Source organism: Pelobates fuscus, chromosome 2 (genome assembly GCF_036172605.1).
Source record: "Pelobates fuscus isolate aPelFus1 chromosome 2, aPelFus1.pri, whole genome shotgun sequence".
Lineage (NCBI taxonomy): Eukaryota > Metazoa > Chordata > Amphibia > Anura > Pelobatidae > Pelobates > Pelobates fuscus.
The window spans coordinates 451002797-451024032 of NC_086318.1; the positions used below are offsets into that span (position 1 = coordinate 451002797).

The 21236-nt window shown below is 44.0% G+C and overlaps 1 protein-coding gene across 1 annotated transcript in view; it reads left to right on the forward strand.

Moving 5' to 3' along the window:
* GNMT (glycine N-methyltransferase) overlaps positions 1-21236 on the forward strand; it is a 137021-nt gene that overhangs the window by 66516 nt on the left and 49269 nt on the right. Inside the window, exon 4 of the mRNA XM_063444214.1 lies at positions 8490-8632. Coding sequence (XP_063300284.1) covers positions 8490-8632 — 143 coding nt within the window. The remainder of the gene's footprint in view (positions 1-8489; positions 8633-21236) is intronic.

A 21236-nucleotide genomic window follows, 5' to 3' on the forward strand; every position in this document is an offset into this window, starting at 1 on the left:
GGATCCTTACTCCATATATGGCTATTTGCCCCTTACACAAGTAAGGAGGGGCTTAAATTAATTCACTCCCCTATATAAGGGACACCCCTTACCTGACTCATATCGCTTGAGGTCAGCATCAGAATGACCCTCCCATCCACTCCTCATTTCAACACTTTCTCTTTTCTTTCCATTTACTTTACTTTCTTACTCCTTGGTGGGCCCTCTTTATTTACAGGCCTACCGTATCGTCGGTCTCGGCACACTACAACCGACTTGCTCCCTTTATACTATCCTACGCTTATGCTGGATCCTTACTCCATATACGGCTATTTGCCCCTTACACAAATGTGTGTGTATATATATATATATATATATATATATATATATATATATATATATATATATATATATATATAAATGTTTATTATTTCTCTTTTTTTAATATAATTTTTTCTATTGTAGTTCACTCTAGTCCATGACTGCCTTGTTCTTCCTTATAAACAGAACGATATTGGAAAAACTAAATTTCTCATGATGCCCTCTGTGCAGAACATTGACTTCGACATATTCTGCTCTGTTATGCTGTCAACCGCAAGTTACATTAACCAGAAGTGACGTTTACACACAGAAGTGTTTTATGCGTTCCACAGTGGAACGCACACTATCAGCTGCCGCAAGTTTACCATGAAATCCCCGTATATAAGAAGAACTCGACGGAGCAAGATTATACATCCCTGAGGAAGTCCAGAAAGGACTTTTACATTTACTTGCTGTTATTCCCCTTATACAACAGTTTCATTGTTTCAGAGCTTTAATGGGAAGCTCTTTTACCAGTTGAGAACTTCTTCCTACTATATATTATTATTTTTATTTATTTAGTTTCTGTTTTTTAAGACACCAATTCACTTCACCATTTTCTCCACTCACCTAGGGTAGATTTTTCCACCCGTATTTATATCATAAAAGACTTTGTTCGCGCCTTTTTGCTATCCTTTTTGGGAACTGAACAGATGCATGAACCAGGGACCACCCGGAAGCTTGTTAAGCCCTATCATCACCTGATTCTCTAGAACTGTTTTGGGCATGGGACCATGCGTGTGGTTGGTCAAAAATATGACTTCCATGGAAATCCCGAACCCCTGAACCAATCTATGTGATTTTTGGATATGTTGATCACCCAGATCGGGGCTATCAGGGGATGTCATTTTTGTGGGGTTATCATGGGTTTTTTAGGGTACTTTCATGGTACTGCTGAAATTTGTGTTTTTCTGCCTGGAGATAATTAAGTTAGCACAGTTCTTGATCCAATTATCTCCCAGGCACAGGGGAGGGATTGTCTCATTTTGTATGGCAGTGTCCTGGGCCTGAGAGCCAATGTAATCCCAATGAGAGAGAGACACTGTAATGGCTACCAATAAACCAGTTCCAGTTTACCCTCAACACAGAGCCTCGTCTCGTGCTTGTAGGGGAAAGCTATGCCAGCTATAATCCCTGCTCTTGGGATTGTTCTTTGGTGCTATAATCACTAGCTCTTGTAAGAGCTATCCTGCTGTACTCTCTGGAGGAGGAGAGGTCTGCCCACTAGAAGCTGGATCCTGGTCTTGGGTCCAGGGTGGGTGAAAGACAGCAAGACCCCAACCAAGCTGTAACACTGGAAGTGGGGACTAAGGTGCTGATGGTGTCTGGTGGAGTGCTTGGAAGTACTCAGTGAGCACTAGAAAGCAGCGATTGGCAGAGGCACCCAGTTGGGGTCATCCACTAGAAATGGGTACTGCTGGACTGCATACCACCTTAAGGCCCGGTAAGAATCATCCAGCCACAATTTGTTCTGGACCAGCTCCTCTAATTTGAACACCCATTTTGCCAGGGGCTGCTCTCCCAAGAATTGCATCTGCAAATTGACTTGATCCCAAAACATTGCATAATGGTTGGGAGGCATTCTCACCGGAGACCACCTCAAGGACATTGTTCCAGAGATCCTGACCGATCGTGTCCCACTGGTCCAGTTCGCCATCTGTCAAAAAAGGGCCATCATACTGGGACTGAGCTGATTGTAGCTGTAATGGAACCGCTGGCACCCCGACCGGGTACCCTCCGCTGACGGATGCTCCTAGTGCTTTCCGAGGTCTCCAAGCACTCTGCCTGACACCATAACCACTGCAGACCCCACGAACCGCCGCAGCTTGGTTGGGGTCTCGCCGACTCCACCCACTCTGGACCCAAGACCAGGGTCCAGCTTCCAGTAGGTGGACCTCTCCGAATTCCAGAGAGCAGGAACAGGAACAAGCTCTTAGCAGAGCTCAGCGATTATACCCTGGGGAGTATAGTGATTATAGCAATCCCCAGAGTGTAGTTCTCCAATCCCCCAAACATGAGCTGAAACCTCATGAAGGTACAAGATGATCTGAGGTGCTGGCACACCCAGTCTGGTTTTTATTACAATCTTTGCCAATACAGGACCGTCCACAGGGAGGTATAAAACAACCAATAACATCCCAGTTACAACCCACAGATTCCCTCCCCTTATCCTGGGAGGTAACCCAATTACACATACAGTTAAAACATACTTTTTACCCAAGTTTCATAACTCTAAAACCATACATCCAATCTCCATAAAAAATACATATTCACAATCAATCCATTCAGCGGAACAACATATTAAAAAATGGCACGAATCAGACCAGTGGTTCAAAAGTTAAGGGAAAGTCCTTTGTGACCAAATGAAGCATGGCTTTTCTGCCCAAAACAAGTTCCGCATAGTCTCTATCCTGGAGATAATTGGGAAGTAATCCAATTATCTCCAAGGACAGAGGCAAAACTCCATTAGCCACATGGACAATGGAAGGACAATAAAAGACATAAAAATACATACTTTTACATTTATCACATAGAACCTACACATTTACAATTTACCGAACACATAATAGCATACATAATATTGAAGACAGCCTGAATGCAATCTGCTACACAGTCTTAAAGGGACATTGTTCCTAAAAGTCATAATATGTCCACGGATGGTTTTTAAAGGGCCAGCAGCAGCACCATACAAATCCAATATGCCCAAATGTTGCACCTGAAGGGCCAAATCTCCCAGGGACCATAGTCAACAGGTAAGAGGCTGGCAATCAGGCTCCTCCAACAGCCAGGGGTAAAGGGCAGCTTGTCACCAATAAATCCAGTGACAAAAGGCATTTCGTCACACATCTCCCCTTTGGGGGGGGAGACTAACCAGGTACCTGACCTCTCGGTCAGTGCCTGAGTTAGTCGATAAACCCACCCACAGTGAACAAGTACATGAGTAGCCCACCCACAACACACATTTACTGCACCTGGTGGTTCCTCTGGTGCTGCTGGGCAACATGCTGTAGAGACTGGGGGGCAGAGGCCAACTGCGCTCTGCCCCGATGCCAGTGCTTCTGCTGGGGTAGCCTGGACGCAACTTGGTTGGGGAGGAGAGACATTGCTTACCTCTTCCGCCCGGTGTTCTTGTGAGGGTAGTTGGGGATCTGGATAGACCGTCCAGCATCCCTGTATGTCGGGTGCATAGACTACGATCTCATCTGCACCTTCTGGGGGATTAGGGTCTCCCCTTTGTGGGGTAAGTTGCCACTGGGAAGGAAGACCGGTTGCCTCCTCCCCCTGGAACTCACTCTGCCGCTGGGGAGTAAGGACAATACTTTCGGATCCCTTGAACTTACACTGCCGCTGGGGAGGAAGGACGGCACCTTCGGCTCCCTGGAACTCACACTGCCGCTGGAGAGGAAGGACGACACCCTCTGCTCTCTGGGACTCATACTGCCGCTGCGAAGGAAGGACGACACCTTCTGCTCTCTGGAACTCACACTGCCGCTGGAGAGGAAGGACAACACCTTCTGCTCTCTGGGACTCACACTGCCGCTGGGAAGGAAGGATGACACCTTCAGCTCTCTGGGACTCACACTGCCGCTGGAGAGGAAGGACGACACCCTCTGCTCTCTGGGACTCATACTGCCGCTGCAAAGGAAGGACGACACCTTCTGCTCTCTGGAACTCACACTGCCGCTGGAGAGGAAGGACAACACCTTCAGCTCCCTGGAACTCACACTGCCGCTGGAGAGGAAGGACGACACCTTCTGCTCTCTGGGGTACACACTGCCGCTGGGGAGGAAGGACGGCACCTTCGGCTCCCTGGGATGCTGGTTGCTGCAGGGACGAGGGACCGACAATCTCCTCTCCCTGGGATGCTGGTTGCTGCAGGGAGGAGAGACCGATTGGCCACAGCCCCAATCTCCGAAATCAGAGCTCCAATTCCCATGCCGCTCGATTCTCCTCATCCAACTTGCGCACGGTGGCCAGGAGCGTCTCTACCGAAATATTCGGGCCATACCTGGTTAACCGCCTCTCTACCTCCTTCCTGTAAGCGTCGCCCTCAAAGCGATAAGTCATGTTTGCTGTGAACAGGGGCGCTGTACGAATACTAGCGTTGCCCTCAAATTGTAATTCCAAACTAACTGTGTCTCCGAGCTGCTTCTCCTCGCACTAGGACGCCATCCCAGCGCTGCCACCACTGTAACGGAACCGCTGGCACCCCGACCGGGTACCCTCCGCTGACGGATGCTCCTAGTGCTTTCCGAGGTCTCCAAGCACTCTGCCTGACACCATAACCACTGCAGACCCCACGAACCGCCGCAGCTTGGTTGGGGTCACGCCGACTCCACCCACTCTGGACACAAGACCAGGGTCCAGCTTCCAGTAGGTGGACCTCTCCTAATTCCAGAGAGCAGGAACAGGAACAAGCTCTTAGCAGAGCTCAGCGATTATACCCTGGGGAGTATAGTGATTATAGCAATCCCCAGAGTGTAGTTCTCCAATCCCCCAAACATGAGGCGAAACTTCATGAAGGTACAAGATGATCTGAGGTGCTGGCACACCCAGTCTGGTTTTTATTACAATCTTTGCCAATACAGGACCGCCCACAGGGAGGTATAAAACAACCAATAACATCCCAGTTACAACCCACAGATTCCCTCCCCTTATCCTGGGAGGTAACCCAATTACACATACAGTTAAAACATACTTTTTACCCAACTTTCATAACTCTAAAACCATACATCCAATCTCCATACATATTCACAATCAATCCATTCAGCGGAACAACATATTCAAAAATGGCACGAATCAGACCAGTGGTTCAAAAGTTAAGGGAAAGTCCTTTGTGACCAAATGAAGCATGGCTTTTCTGCCCAAAACAAGTTCCAGATAGTCTCTATCCTGGAGATAATTGGGAAGTAATCCAATTATCTCCAAGGACAGAGGCAAAACTCCATTAGCCACATGGCAGACAAAGGACAATAAAAGACATAAAAATACATACTGCTACATTTATCACATAGAACCTACACATTTACAATTTACCGAACACATAATAGCATACATAATATTGAAGACAGCCTGAATGCAATCTGCTACACAGTCTTAAAGGGACATTGTTCCTAAAAGTCATATGTCCACGGATGGTTTTTAAAGGGCCAGCAGCAGCACCATACAAATCCAATATGCCCAAATGTTGCACCTGAAGGGCCAAATCTCCCAGGGACCATAGTCAACAGGTAAGAGGCTGGCAATCAGGCTCCTCCAACAGCCAGGGGTAAAGGGCAGCTTGTCACCAATAAATCCAGTGACAAAAGGCATTTCGTCACAGTAGCCTCTGCTGGAACTCCTCCTTGAAGGAGGGCGCTGCACTGGTGGTAGCTCCATTAATCTTGGCAAATTGCAGAAGGCATACAGGGGTCCCAGTCATAGTCAAAGAATAGGAAGCCATCCCACAGCTGCCACCAATGTGACGGATCTCAAGTACTCAGATCGAGTACCTCCACCAAGTCTGCTTCCTCGTAGCTATCAGGGACACTGGAGCACTTTAGACCAAGTTGCCGAGGCTTGACTGGGATCACTGAGGGCCTTCTCCACCCTGGACCAGGCTACTGTGTTTATAGCCCTGGACACACTTTTCATCAGCAGATTATATCCCGTTCCCCAAACACCAGATGACACTTCGTGAAGGTTAAAACAGTAACTGACTTTAATATAAATAGCACGCATATTTAAGCCCCCAACAGCCTCATATACCTACAAAAGGGTGCATCGAGCACTACAGTACAAGGAAGGGTGGGGTCGGACAATAGCAAGGGCTAATGGGATATTGAGGAGGGACATGGCAACTAGTTTAAACTGGTCTGGCTGTGTCCCTGGGACAATGCCCTGCAATGGAAACAATAGGACAGGAAAAGGGGGGGGGGAGAAAGGCACAGACAATCAATACATTCAACATACCCTGCACTAATACTGGGCACAGGGTGACCAAAACACAAAAGGAATCTGGGGACCCACACATAGTGTCTTTCTCAATCCCCAGTGACGGTGACTGCCGTCACAGGTACAAAGTCCATGGATTGTAAATAAGTAAGGCTAGCAGCCTTGGGAATCAAATTTTATTTTGGTGAGTGGCAAGTTTTCCAACGGTGATTTAAAAGAAGAAAAACTACCACAACAAGAGGACATAGTCTTAAATTAGAGGGGCAAAGGTTTAAAAATAATATCAGGAAGTATTTCTTTACTAAGAGGGTAGTGGATGCATGGAATAGCCTTCCAGCTGAAGTGGTAGAGGTTAACACAGTAAAGGAGTTTAAGCATGCGTGGGATAGGCATAAGGCTATCCTAACTATAAGATAAGGCCAGGGACTAATGAAAGTATTTAGAAAATTGGGCAGACTAGATGGGCCGAATGGTTCTTATCTGCCGTCACATTCTATATTTCTATGTTTCCCTGGCAAAAGATATTATTACTGTAACAGCAAAATAAGGAATTCGAATTTTCTGTTAATTTCTCAATTTTATTTTTATCTGTTGGTGTCAATTATTTGTCATATTTTATATCAACTATTTTTGTTGATAATAAATATTGCTTCATTAAGATTTTCCTTTATCTGATTAAGAATAATGTTGCCTGACGAGATCTATTTAATTGTATTTATGAATACATAGATATTTTGCTTAATTGTTTTGTGGTTTTTTTAGCCACTTAAGGATCACATGACAATCTGTCATCGTGCAGTACAGAGCTTTAACGCTAGTTGACAGCAAAGGCCACCATGCAGTAAAAAAGTGCCAGCACGGGTTAAATCCCTGTTGGTATCAGGGGTGGCCGCCAGGGGGAGCATTCGTATCCCCAAAGGATACCCTTCCCTTGCAGGGTCTTAACACCGGGACTACAGAAATGTGTCCCTGAGGTTGGTGGGGACACTGTTGGGGTACTGGCAGTTCGGATCACCCTACTTCTCCTAAGGGAGCTATAATCACTATTTTCCCCTCCAGAGAGCTGCCTAAGTTGAAGCAGCCATCTGGGAGAGGTGCGAGTCCAAGCGGAGACCCTGGGGCTGTAAGTCAGCTTCACAGCCACAAAGTCCCGGTGGCTGCCTGGAAGTCCCGCCAACCAATCAGGAGAAGGAGCTCCCATTCAAACTGGGTTCATGCCATTCTCCTGATGGGTCGGCATGAGTAAGCGCTGATTGATCACTGTGGGGCGCAGGTGACCAATCAGAGGAGGAGCGCCTATTCAAACGGTGTTTTGCGCCCATTCTCCTGATTGGGCTGCGAGACTCCTCTCCTTCCCGAGCGCTGATTGGTGCACATGGCTTTCACGCCCTTTCCCCTGATTGGGTGGCGAAACCCCTCTTCTCCCTAAGCGCTGATTGGCGCGATTTGGTTTGCGCCCTTTTTCCGGATTGGCTGTTGCTTGGTTTGGGCACGAAGTTTGAATTTCCCGGACTAAACCAAGCAATGCTGTGGAACTAATTGCAGGGACGTACAGAGCCTCGAGCCCCAGACTTTATACAATGATTTCTCAGGCTCTGTTGCAATGCTATTTGCAGGGATCCTAGTTGGGACCCGGGGCTATCCAGCGATACAGCTTTTACATGGGTGACCCCTTCCCGGGGCGCAGAGCCCCTAACTCTTCCTCCCTCCCCCCCCCCCGTGTGAAATATGTTTTAATGTATCTCCCAGAGAGGGAGATGGTTATCTGTAACCCATCCCCCTTCTCCTGCCTGGGACAAAGGATTGTGTTGAACTGAATATAGATCCCCTGCAGGGGTCTGTGCTTAAAAAAACTGTGTGCACCAATAAAGGATTGTCGGTGTTTTTACCTCCAGAACTGTGTGGTGTCCAGTTACTGGGGGGGAATGGATGCCCGCTTGTTGTAAGGGTTCCTGAATGGCTGAAGGTGACCAGTTGGGTTACCAGGGGGTCCGCTACAATGCACACACAACGCGCGTACACTTGTTATATGTACATAGCGCATGTGCACTCAGTATACACAAAGCACGCGTACACACATTATATACAATTTTAGATAGTGTTTCACCGACATCAGCAATTAATCATTCTTACTAATGAGCACAAATCCCTAGAATTATTATTAGAAATAATTATTATTCTTGTTAACATTTCTTTCTTTTTAAATGTGTTTCCAGGTGATCAGAGTGACCAGCGCCTGGCTCTTCATAACATTGCAAAAATGGTCCGTCCTGGTGGAATATTAATTATTGACCATCGCAACTATGACTACATACTGAGCACAGGGCGTGCACCTGAGGGCAAGAATATTTATTACAAGGTAAGAGCATTTTACTGCAATGCTAGGATCAGAAAATCTACCGCAACGCTAGGATTAGAAAATCTACCGCAACGCTAGGATTAGAAAATCTACCGCAACGCTAGGATTAGAATATCTACCTCAATGCTAGGATTAGAATATCTACCTCAACGCAAGGATTAGAATATCTACCGCAGCGCTAGGATTAGAATATCTACCGCAGCACTAGGATTAGAATATCTACCTCAACGCTAGAATTAGAATACCTACCGCAATGCTAGGATTAGAATACCTACCGCAACGCTAGAATTAGAATACCTACCGCAACGCTAGGATTAGAATACCTACCGCAACGCTAGGATTAGAATACCTACCTCAACACTAGGATTAGAATATCTATCTCAATGCTAGGATTAGAATATCTACCTCAACGCAAGGATTAGAATATCTACCGCAGCGCTAGGATTAGAATATCTACCTCAACGCTAGGATTAGAATACCTACCGCAACGCTAGGATTAGAATACCTACCGCAACGCTAGGATTAGAATACCTACCACAACGCTAGGATTAGAATACCTACCGCAACGCTAGGATTAGAATACCTACCGCAACGCTAGGATTACAATACCTACCGCAACGCTAGGATTAGAATACCTACCGCAACACTAGGATTAGAATACCTACCGCAACGCTAGGATTAGAATACCTACCGCAACGCTAGGATTAGAATACCTACCGCAATGCTAGGATTAGAATATCTACCTCAACGCTAGAATTAGAATATCTACCGCAACGCTAGGATTAGAATATCTACCTCAACGCTAGGATTAGAATATCTATCTCAATGCTAGGATTAGAATACCTACCGCAACGCTAGGATTAGAAAATCTACCGCAACGCTAGGATTAGAAAATCTACCGCAACGCTAGGATTAGAATATCTACCTCAACGCTAGGATTAGAATATCTACCTCAACGCTAGGATTAGAATATCTACCTCAACGCTAGGATTAGAATACCTACCACAACGCTAGGATTAGAATATCTACCTCAACGCTAGAATTAGAATATCTACCTCAACGCTAGGATTAGAATACCTACCGCAACGCTAGGATTAGAATATCTACCTCAACGCTAGGATTAGAATATCTACCTCAACGCTAGGATTAGAATATCTACCTCAACGCTAGAATTAGAATATCTACCGCAACGCTAGGATTAGAAAATCTACCGCAACGCTAGGATTAGAAAATCTACCGCAACGCTAGGATTAGAATATCTACCGCAACGCTAGGATTAGAATATCTATCTCAACGCTAGGATTAGAATATCTATCTCAACGCTAGGATTAGAATATCTACCTCAACGCTAGGATTAGAATACCTACTGCAACGCTAGAATTAGAATACCTACCGCAACGCTAGGATTAGAATACCTACCGCAACGCTATAATTAGAATACCTACCGCAACGCTAGGATTAGAATACCTACCGCAATGCTAGGATTAGAATACCTACCGCAACGCTAGGATTAGAATACCTACTGCAACGCTAGGATTAGAATACCTACCGCAACGCTAGGATTAGAATATCTACCTCAACGCTAGGATTAGAATACCTACCGCAATGCTAGGATTAGAATATCTACCTCAACGCTAGAATTAGAATATCTACCGCAACGCTAGGATTAGAAAATCTACCGCAACGCTAGGATTAGAATATCTACCGCAACGCTAGGATTAGAATATCTATCTCAATGCTAGGATTAGAATATCTACCTCAACGCTAGGATTAGAATACCTACCGCAACGCTAGAATTAGAATACCTACCGCAACGCTAGAATTAGAATACCTACCGCAACGCTAGGATTAGAATACCTACCGCAACGCTAGAATTAGAATACCTACCGCAACGCTAGGATTAGAATACCTACCGCAACGCTAGGATTAGAATACCTACCGCAACGCTAGGATTAGAATACCTACCGCAACGCTAGGATTAGAATACCTACCGCAACACTAGGATTAGAATATCTACCGCAACGCTAGGATTAGAATACCTACCGCAACGCTAGGATTAGAATACCTACCGCAACGCTAGGATTAGAATACCTACCGCAACGCTAGGATTAGAATACCTACCTCAACGCTAGGATTAGAATACCTACCGCAACGCTAGGATTAGAATATCTACCGCAACACTAGGATTAGAATACCTACCGCAACGCTAGGATTAGAATACCTACCGCAACACTAGGATTAGAATATCTACCGCAAGGTGAGAATAAATAGTGTATTAATAGTAAAGTGTTACCAAGATGTAAATTGTAGAATTAAAAATGAATACAAAGGTTCACTCACATAAATGATTCAACATATAAAATTAGATTTAATACATTTCAATTATCAATGCAGGTGCTAAGGATTAAAAAAATAATAAATATAACACAACTTTTTAAGAACTGAAAAATAAAAACTTTATATTACTATATACTAGCGTGAAAGTGGTGTATTAATATAACACACTTATATGTAAGATTGTAAAAGAGAGTTAAAACATTATATCCAGGGTTAATCTGTAAAACCAGCTCATCAACAAAGGTTTTTGGCTGTAACCATAGCAGTGAAAGATGGTGGCTGTATTCTGTATACAATTAGTTCAGTTACAGGATGCGGCTTGACCGCTGATGAAGACAGATGCATGCTTCCTGAGTGCCGTAAAGCATGTTTACAGCGATAATTCTTAACTTTTCTCATGTCGAACTAGCCCTGCAGCAGTACATTGAGAAGAAATGACAAGTAATTCTTCAAAAAAGTGACCAGCAACAAGACCTCTTTTCTGTCACAACCACAAGCCATAGATTTTTGGATAAATTACAATCTACCCTTAGGCAGGTTTGCAGAAAATCTTGGAGGATATCAAATTGGAGGCAAGTATTTATGGATACGGCAGGGTACTATAAGAATTTTATCTGAGATAAAATAGCAAAGCCACTGACTGACTGACTGACCTGACCAAAAACATACCTCCATCAAGTGTCAGACTGCCTTCCAACAGCAAGGCCCGGACTGGTCATAGGGCACACCGGCAAATGCCCAGTGGGCCAACAGGGGAGATCATTTCGATGTGGCCAGTGAGAGGAGGAGCTGTAAGCCAGAAGGTTCCTCCCAAGAGCTCGGCAATTCATAGTGTTTCCGGGGGTTACCATGGTAATGCTCCAAGGATATCACTGGAGGAGTGAACTCTGCCTGCAGCAGGCAGTCTAGAGCTGTTCATCTCCACCACACCACCAAAGCAATGTCCCCCTCCCTGAGGAAAAGGTCAAATGAACGGAGAGGGGACATAAAGTTCATTTATGTATGATTTTTTAAAATAATAATAAAATATGCATATTTACTCCCATCCCTCCAATATATAGGCCATATACCAACACAGTCTCACACACAGAGCACCCATCACACACACGAACACTGCACCCCTCACACACAGCACCCCTCAAACAGGCACAGAGCAAATCTTCATACACACAGAGGACCTCTCACACACACAGTGCACTCCTCACACGCACAGTGCACCCCTCACAGTACTCCTCACATACACACAGAGCACCCATCACACACAAACACAGAGCACCCCTGACACACACAGAGCACCCGTCTCTGTGGAAAAGGCCATCAGTGATCCCAGTCAAGCCTTGGCGACTGGGTCTAAAGTACTCCAGGGTCCCTGATAGCTACGAGGAAGCAGACTTGGTGGAGGTACTCGGGTGGCGTACTAGAACTCAGTCACAAGGACTGTCTTGCAGAATTTTTTGTTTAAACTTAATATTTTTGTGGCGGGACCGATGCCGGTCCGTGAATTGCCTGTCTGATATTATGTGTGTTTCCCCATCTTTCGTATGATATTATTTGTGTTTCCCAATCTGTTCGTGCCTTCTTCCCGCTCCCCGTTCGAGAGTGCTCCCATGAAGGAAATTAATTTGCCTCCCGGACCGACCACCCCGATAACCCATTTAGAATGTTGGCTTAGAACCTTCACACCTCGCAACATAGTGTCAAACCGCAAGGGAAGCTGTGGTGGCCACCCCGAGAGGATGTGGGGTTTCACCGCCAGAAATGTTCTTTCCCCCTATTCAAAGTGATGCTTTCCACATCCCAAAGTCGGTATAGCTGTATAGCTCTTACAACAGCTGGTGATTATAGCAGGTAAAGCGGTTCCCTACAAGCATGAGATGAGACTCTATGTTGAGCGTAAGCAGGAATTGATTTATTGGTAGCCACACTGGCCTTTTATGACAACCCCCATGCAAGGTGCACTCCCCTCTGGAGTAAAATACAGTATAAACATATACACAATCACATTGGATCTCAGATCCAGGACACTCCCATGCATAGGATATTCCCTCCCCTGTGCCTGGGAGATAATTGGATCAGGAACTGTACTAATCTAATCCAATTATCTCCAAGCACAGAAAAAACACTTTTTAACAGTACCTCGAAAATACCCCCAAAACCCACAAAATTACATCCCCTGATAGCCCTGACCTGGGTGACCAACATATCCAAAAATCACCCAGATCGGTTCAGGGGTTCAGCAATTTCCTGGAAGTCATAGTTTTGAATGACCGCACATATGGTCCCATGCCCAAAACAGTTCCAGAGAATCAGGGCCTGCGTTTGGTCTAGTTCGGTAGTTTAAAAGCCAAACAAACAGGCGAATGGGACAGAAAACTTTTTAATCCAGGGATAGGGAATCCGTCACAGAAGCAATTAGTGAGCACTCCTCCAGCAGGCTGCCATTCATGCAGAAGAATGGATTGTTTCCCGATGTTCGCATGTTCGCGCCAATCAATTAGAACGTTCGCACTCGCAACATAAGTGTGAAACCGCAAATTAATGAATGCTCCCCTGGATGGTTGCCATTTCATATAGGCGAAAGGAGATGCTTCCCTTGCCTGAGGTTGGTGTGGACACTTTTGGGGCACTGGCGAGTTTGGCGGGCTTTGTGGTGCCTGCTTAGACAAAGAGACTAGCTCTTATCCCGCGGGCGTGCTTGGGATACAAAGGGACGGTCCCTTTTTCCCGCGCTTGGTCTCCCAGGTACAGAGGCTCATGGGACGAAGACCCCCCCCCGTCCCCGGATTTGGGAAACCCTGTGTTTGGGTGGCAGGCTTTTGGAGACAAAGGGACAAACCTCTTCCCCGCTTTAGATTCCCAGGTATGGGGAGGATCCTGGGAGGGGACATTGTATGTGTGTTACATCCCTTGCCTGGAGTTATGCTTAAAATCCGTGTGTGGCCAATAAAGTGTTGTTGTACCTCCAGAACTGTGTGTCGTCCAGTTACTGGGGAGAAATGGGTCTCTCCGCGGCCCACGGCAAGGGAGCTCTGAGTGTAAGCTCTCCCTACTCAGCTACCTGCAGTGATGCCGGGAGCCGGAATATGATGTCACTCTGGCTCCTGGCATCACCGCCTGCCCAGCAGCCCCACTAGACCCCAGGTAAGAAATCCACCAAGCTCTCCCAAAGGTAGGGAGGCTGGGTAGATTTAAATTTTTTTAAAAATGAGTGTTGGGGGTAAATGTGTGTTTGTGTGTGTGTGCATGGGTGTCTGTGTCCATGGCTGTGTGTACGGCTGTCTGTGTGCATAGCTGTCTGTATGGCTGTGTGTGCATGGCTGTTTGTATGGCTGTCTGTGTGTGTGTGTGTATATGTCTGACTGTATGGCTGTCTGTGACTCTGTGGGCATCGCTGTCTGTGTGCATGGCTGTCTTTGTGTGTGTCTGTGTGATTGAGTGTTTGTATGTAAGTGTGTGTCTGTGAGGGAGCCTGTGTGTCTGTCAGTGAATGTGTATGTGTGAGTGTATGTGTGTGTTGGAGTGATTCTGTGTAAATGTTAGTGAGTGTGTTTCAGTGAGTGTGTGTGAGGGTTTCAAGGAGTAACAGGAGGATCCGCTTTTTTAAATGTGCAGATGGGGCAATTGGGGGTATACCAGAGGCAGAACTCCGGACACTGCTTGTTGGCTAATGTTTTTTGGTTTTTATTTTTAAAACGGGCACGGGTTTAGTAGACGTGGGGACTGGGATTTAGTAGACATGGGGGGGACTAAGATTTAGTAGATGAGAAAGGGACTGGGATTTAGTAGACGAGGGGGGGCTGGGGTTTTAGTAGACATGAGGTTTAGTAGAGGGGGTCGCTAGGGTTTTTTTTTTTTATACTGTACTTTTCTATGAAAACTTAAGTTATCGATTAATTGCGGCCCACATAAACGTAAACCTTGTTTATTTGGCCCTTGCTAGCCTTTGAGTTTGACATGCTTGCCCTAAATGGTTCCTATTCAGCTGAAGGAAGAGAAATAGCGGAGTTAACTAGTCAGGTTACCAGGTGGTCCGCTACAATTTTGTTTCTTGTTTATACTCTGACAACATGGTCTTGCACCGCTCACATGCACCCACATACCATACACATACCATACACATATAGGTATGCCTAGATGGCAGATACAAGAAAAATGGATAAAAACAGGGGGGTAGGTGCAGCGCTTCAGTAATCCTTGTCACGGTATATGTGAAGAGAACCAGAGAAGAAATAATAGTGTAGTATTTAAAACTGCAGTGGTGATAAGTAAAATAAAAGATGTGCACTCACACTTTCCTGGAGCTTCAATACAGCTCCAGTGTATGTGCCTGTGCGGAATAATCCCCGCCTATGGATCAAGTGCAGAGGCAGTTCTTCGAGTTATAGGTGTGGTAGGGGGTATCCTCATAAAAAAAAACAAATAAAAATCATATATGGTGAAGTATGTAGAGCTATGAAGCAAGGGTAGGTAAAAAATATAAAATGTACACTCACATGTAATAGAGTTGCAAAACCTGGCTACTCTGATAGCGCTTGAAGTGGTATGATCCCCACTCAAGGATACAGGTGTAGATATAAATTCTTCCGTCCGTGTATTTGTGGAGATAAACAAACAGAACCACAATAGTGTATGTAACGGATCGCCTGGCACCCCGACTGGGTACCTCCGTTAATGGATGCTCCTAGCGTTTCCTGAGGACTCCAAGCACTCTGGCAGACACCACAATCACCGAATCTGAGAAGCATATAAATCTTCTCAAGCCTCTGAATGCTGTAGACAGTTGAATAGGAACCATACGAATAGGTTTGCACTCCTAGCAGTCAAACTGGAACAGCATGCAATAAATCCTCCCCCAATAATGAGACGACACTTCACTTTGAGGGTTAAACAGGAACTCACGACTGGCACATCCAGCCTGGCTTTTATTTTTATCTTACACATATAAGACTGCCCACAGGGGAGGTGTAAAATATCCAATAGCATCACGGTTGCAACCCACACATCCCCTCCTCTTAGTGTGACACATAATCCCATTATTCCAGACACAAGTTCCCTGGGGTTCTGGATGTACCCCTAAACATAGGGATACCCCTTTAAAAATGGTATCCTCTGATAGCCTTGATCTGGGTGAGCAACATACTCAAAAATCACCCAGATCGGACCAGGGGTTCGGGAGTTATGAGCAGGCAAAGATTTGACCGACCGCATGGGTAAAGTATCCGAAAACAGTTCCATGCATTTTGGCCCTGCGGTCGGTCACAGACAAGGGAATAAAAACATACGAATTGCCTGGGTTATGGAGCCTAAGGAGGATTTGAATGAATCCCCTAGTTCGTGGGGTTCTTTCTACCGAACGGCGGGCCGTTCGGTAGTTTCCACACGAAATTCTGGAAGTCTGGAGGTCTCAGCGGTGTTTGCCTAGTCGAGTGTCCGATTTTAGTTCCAGACACTCGACGGCAAAACACCGCTGTTCGGGAGTTTAAGATGGCCGCCGCCACGTGTTCGTTTCCCGAATGGCGGCCACCCAAAGGACAAAGACCACACTGCACTGATTGCCAATTACCCGTTTGCAACATTGTTGCAAATGGTAATTGGAGGCACACTTATTCCTGGGTGGTCTGGTCGTTCGGTAGTTTCACTCAATATAATGAATGGAGTGATTCTACCGAACAATCAGACGAATGCTGCATACATATCCCAGGTTAACTGAACACATAAATACATACATAATATTAAAGGCAGTATTACTGTAATATGCTCCACAGTCTTAAAGGTACATTATCCCAAAAAGTCCCAATAGGTCCACGGATGGCCCTTAAAGGTCCAGTAGCAGTAATATAAAATATTACATGCCCAAATATAGTTCTTTAAAACGTACCAGGGGCCATAGTCAGCAGGTCAGCATAGTCAGCAGGTAGGAGGCAGGCAGCCAGGCCCCTCCAATGTCCAGTGGCGAGGCGGGTTCCGCCACAGTGTACACCGTAAAAGGGAGTATAAGCAGAAATAAGTTAAACCTACTCGCATGCTAAAGAGCAAGTTCCGGTTTGCTCAATCTAAAGCCCTTGGGTGGTATGATCCCCACCAGGGATATAGCTCCAAACAACCCAACAGCAGTAAAGTTAGGTCCAATTAAAAAAGTACTTTAATGTTAAAAAATAATAAAAGTAATACAATATATAATAAAATAAAAGTTATAAACAATACACTTAAAGCGTTTCTCCTTGGATAGGCGTTATCAAAAGTGTTTTACAGAGTGAATGGGACCTGAGCTGCTTAAATAGGGATAGGATTTTGAACATCAAGGTCACAATTAATTATTATTATTATTAGTATTATTATTTTTTTTTAAATCTTTATTTGGCTCCAACAAAATGGCATCTGCCTGGATAAGCTGGGGATGAAAAAAAAATGGTGGACAGGTAATTTGTATAACAGAGATAAAATGGGCAGTAGCTCCCTCTACAGGCAAAGAACTCAAATAAGACATACTAAAAGAAATAAGAGGAGCAATAGCTCCCTCTATAGACATAAAATAAAAATATATTTTTTGAGATAAGACACTAAAACAACTTCTATTAATAATAATAATAATAATAATAATATCTATGCATAGACTATATTAGATAAAAATAATAAGTATAATTGAGGGAAAAATAACAGCGTAAAAAGGACCAAAATAATAAAAAAAATGGAGTACATGGTAATAACTGAATCTAAGAGCATCTTTGTAAATACCAATACAAGTTTAAAAATATACTTCATATAATAACAAATCTAGATGATACAGTATTAAGCAAATTAAATAATGAAAAGTAATAAAAGTGTAATTCACATAAAAATTTAATTAAAAATAAAAATAAAATAAGATTTACAACACATAAATCATATTAACAATGTAAAATTGAATACAAAGCTATAGGCATTAACCAATTAAAATCAATGGAAGAGGAAATGATTAAAATATATATATATATATTTAAAAATGGGGGTTATAACCAACTTTTCCATGATATGTACGTTTTAATAAGCAAAACTTTTAATAATTCGCTCGTTGTTAACGTTGATTGTACGTACTAGTACGCATACCTACTCACAAAAAATGTGCAGATTAGACCTGTCATGACGATGTTAACGTTGATATACCTGTGACTGCTGTCGTGGCATAACAGGATTGATTGTAACTCATAAGGCACAACAAAAATAAAGAATTATAAAAAAATGAAAAAAAAAAAAAAATGAAAAAAAAAAATGGGGGTTATAAAATATTGTACTGATCGAAGTCTGAATTAAGCCCGGTGGGAATTAAAGTTTTGAGGTAAAAGACCCATTTCATTTCACACTGCCCAAGGATTTTTTTAATATTGCCACTTCTCCATGGTAAAGTGCACACATCTATAGCGTAAAAATTCAGGAATTTAGGATTATTATTGTGTATTTGGAAATGTTTGGACACTGTATGGTTACCAAAGTCTTTTAGAATATTCCTGCAATGTTCGGCTATCCTGGTTTTTAGTTTTCTAGTCGTCATGCCTACGTATTGGCGACCTCAAGGGCACTCCAACAGGTAAATTAAATTTTTTGTATTATAGGTGATGAAATTATTTATTTTGTGTTCTTTGTTAGTGATATTTGACTTAAATTTATAAGTACTATTACAGGAATTATCGGTGTATTTACATTTGAAGAAACCTCGTTTTTTAAAAAAAAGTTTTTTTTTGTTTAGTGGATATTTTTGTGTAATTTGTAGTTAGGAAGGATCTGATATTAGGAGCTCCTCTGAATACGATTTTGGGTTCGGACGGTAGGATCTTTCACAGTATATCATCCTCCTTAAGTAAATCCCAATGTTTATTGATAAATCTTTTCATTTGGTTACTTTTGTTGCTGTAATTAAAAACTAAAGGAAGCACCATGTCGTGTTTTTGTTTCGGTTTATATTCCAGCAAAATATTTCTGTCAAGGGTACCTATATTTTCGATTAGAGTGTCTAAGGTGGTGGTATTGTACTTCTTTTTAATTAATTTATCTTTTAGAATCTGAGCTTGTGTAGTAAAAGTAATGCTGTCTGTGCAATTTCTTTTTAATCTTAAAAACTGACTTTTTGGGGGGCGGAGCCTGACCTGCAAGCAGACATGTCTGCAGTTTTCCGGCAATATTTTGAACCACAGGGTGACAAACTTGAATCTGAGGTGCCCTCCAGAAGGGGGACACACTACCACACCGTTAGATACCCGAAGTGAGGCTCAAAAATGCCGGGAACCACGGCAGTAAAGTGAGGCCTGTCAGCAGCAGAGCGGGGGAGACACGGACAGTTTCCCCATGCTGGATACCGCAGCTCGACATGGCAAGTGACCACAGGAGACCCCCCCCTTTGGACCGGTGGGGGTTATCCTGGTCCCCACGGGTGGAACCCACACAACTCGGCACAAACAGGCAACTGCAATGGTACAGGCACTGCTCACTGCAGATCCAAGATGGCGCAGAGCAGCAGAGCAAAGCGGGAGTGGGGTGGGACCCCTCCAAGCACAGCTCACTCTCAAGCATCTAAGCCACTCACCCTACACCTACCTAGGCATAAACCACAGAGGCTGAGGGTCCACCGCCGCAAGCGGCAATAGACCAACAGGAACATTAGCGGGATCCCAACAGGGAGAGACTTGGCCTCATTTACGAGCAACCGAGCCTGTGGTACTGGCATGCAGGCCTTTAGGACGGCCTGGGGCAGGAGAGCCTTTACCCCCCACACCTGCCTAGAGGCTACCGGGACTCAATCTCCATATGACATTCTGATAATCAGCATGGGCATCGGGACCTTATACACACTGGACTTGTGCTTCCCGGCCTTGGAAGTGGGCTGACGGAATACGTACCGAACATCATGAGCCTGGACACCAACGAACTTGCCCTCGCATGTTTTGCCGTTGGTAATGATGGGTGTGGGAGTCCCAGTGGTGTTTACTTAGCAGACACTAGCTATATGTTATATTCGTGTTTAATTTTCCTTTATTTTAACATCTCCCCTCATGTCATACGCATAGAGAGGCATCACATACTACCTAGCCTATCTACTCTGTAACAAGCATCCACTCTCTATTAGACCGTAATCCTCTATCTTGCATATCTAGAAGAGTTAATGCCATGCAGTGATCGTTACTAAACCTGTATCTGACCATGTCACCATTATCCTGACATCTACATGCATATTGACAAAGCTCTAAGTATGTTCTATTTCTTTCCTTGTGTTGCACTTTTTAAGACCTCTCCTTTTGATTTCCATATTGACTCTAATGATGCTGAAGCTAGGAGTCCTGTGTTAATATGTATAATGCAGCTATGATGAAGGGGGGTAACTGTACTAACCATCCAGTATAGCCAGACTACTCATTTACTTATCTAATCTACTTAACTAATACTCTTCAGGTCTGCTGATCCTTATGATTGAAGCACCGGCCTAGTTTTTCAAGCAGACTTGTTTGTTCCAGCACTCACAAAACTGCAGTAGTATACAGCAAAGCAACCTAATTCACACACATGCTAACCTACATTGCAGTAACACTTCACCATTGTTAAACCTTGCTTATAATCTTGCTTATATTTTAAAAATTGTGCACATACTCTTGCCAATGTTAAGCCTGTATAGATATATAAGTACACTGTTGTGGCGTTTGAAACTGTAATGTACCTACCTGCACAACAAAAATAAAGAATAAAAAAAAAAACTGACTTTTTGGTACACCATTCAGCCATGGGGCATAGTGGCAACTAGTGAGGTCAATGAAGGTGTTAGTATGTACTTTTTTTTTTTTTTTTAGTGTGCGGGTTTTTATAGTATTATTTTCCATATACATTTCCAGGTCTAAAAAATTGATAGAAGTTTTGCTGTAATTAGAGCTTAAGATTATACCTCTGGTGTTTACATTTAAAAAGTGTAAAAATTCAGCTAAAACTTTCTCTGGCCCCTTCCAGATAAAAAAAAAACCAAATCATCACTGTAGCGGCGATAGAGAACCAGATGTGCCACCCAGGCATGCCCGCCCCATACAGAGGAGTCTTCCTAGGGGCGAACCTAGTCCCCATCGCCGTACCAGTTTTTTTGCAGATAAAAAGTATCCTAAAACCAAAAATAATTGTTTTCTAAACTCAACTGGATACCTTCCACAATAAAATCAATTGATGGTATATAGCGACTGCACATCGCTACTTACTAAAATGTAATTATTGCCCCAATCTATATTTTTTAGAATTTGAAGGAGACCCATGCTATCCC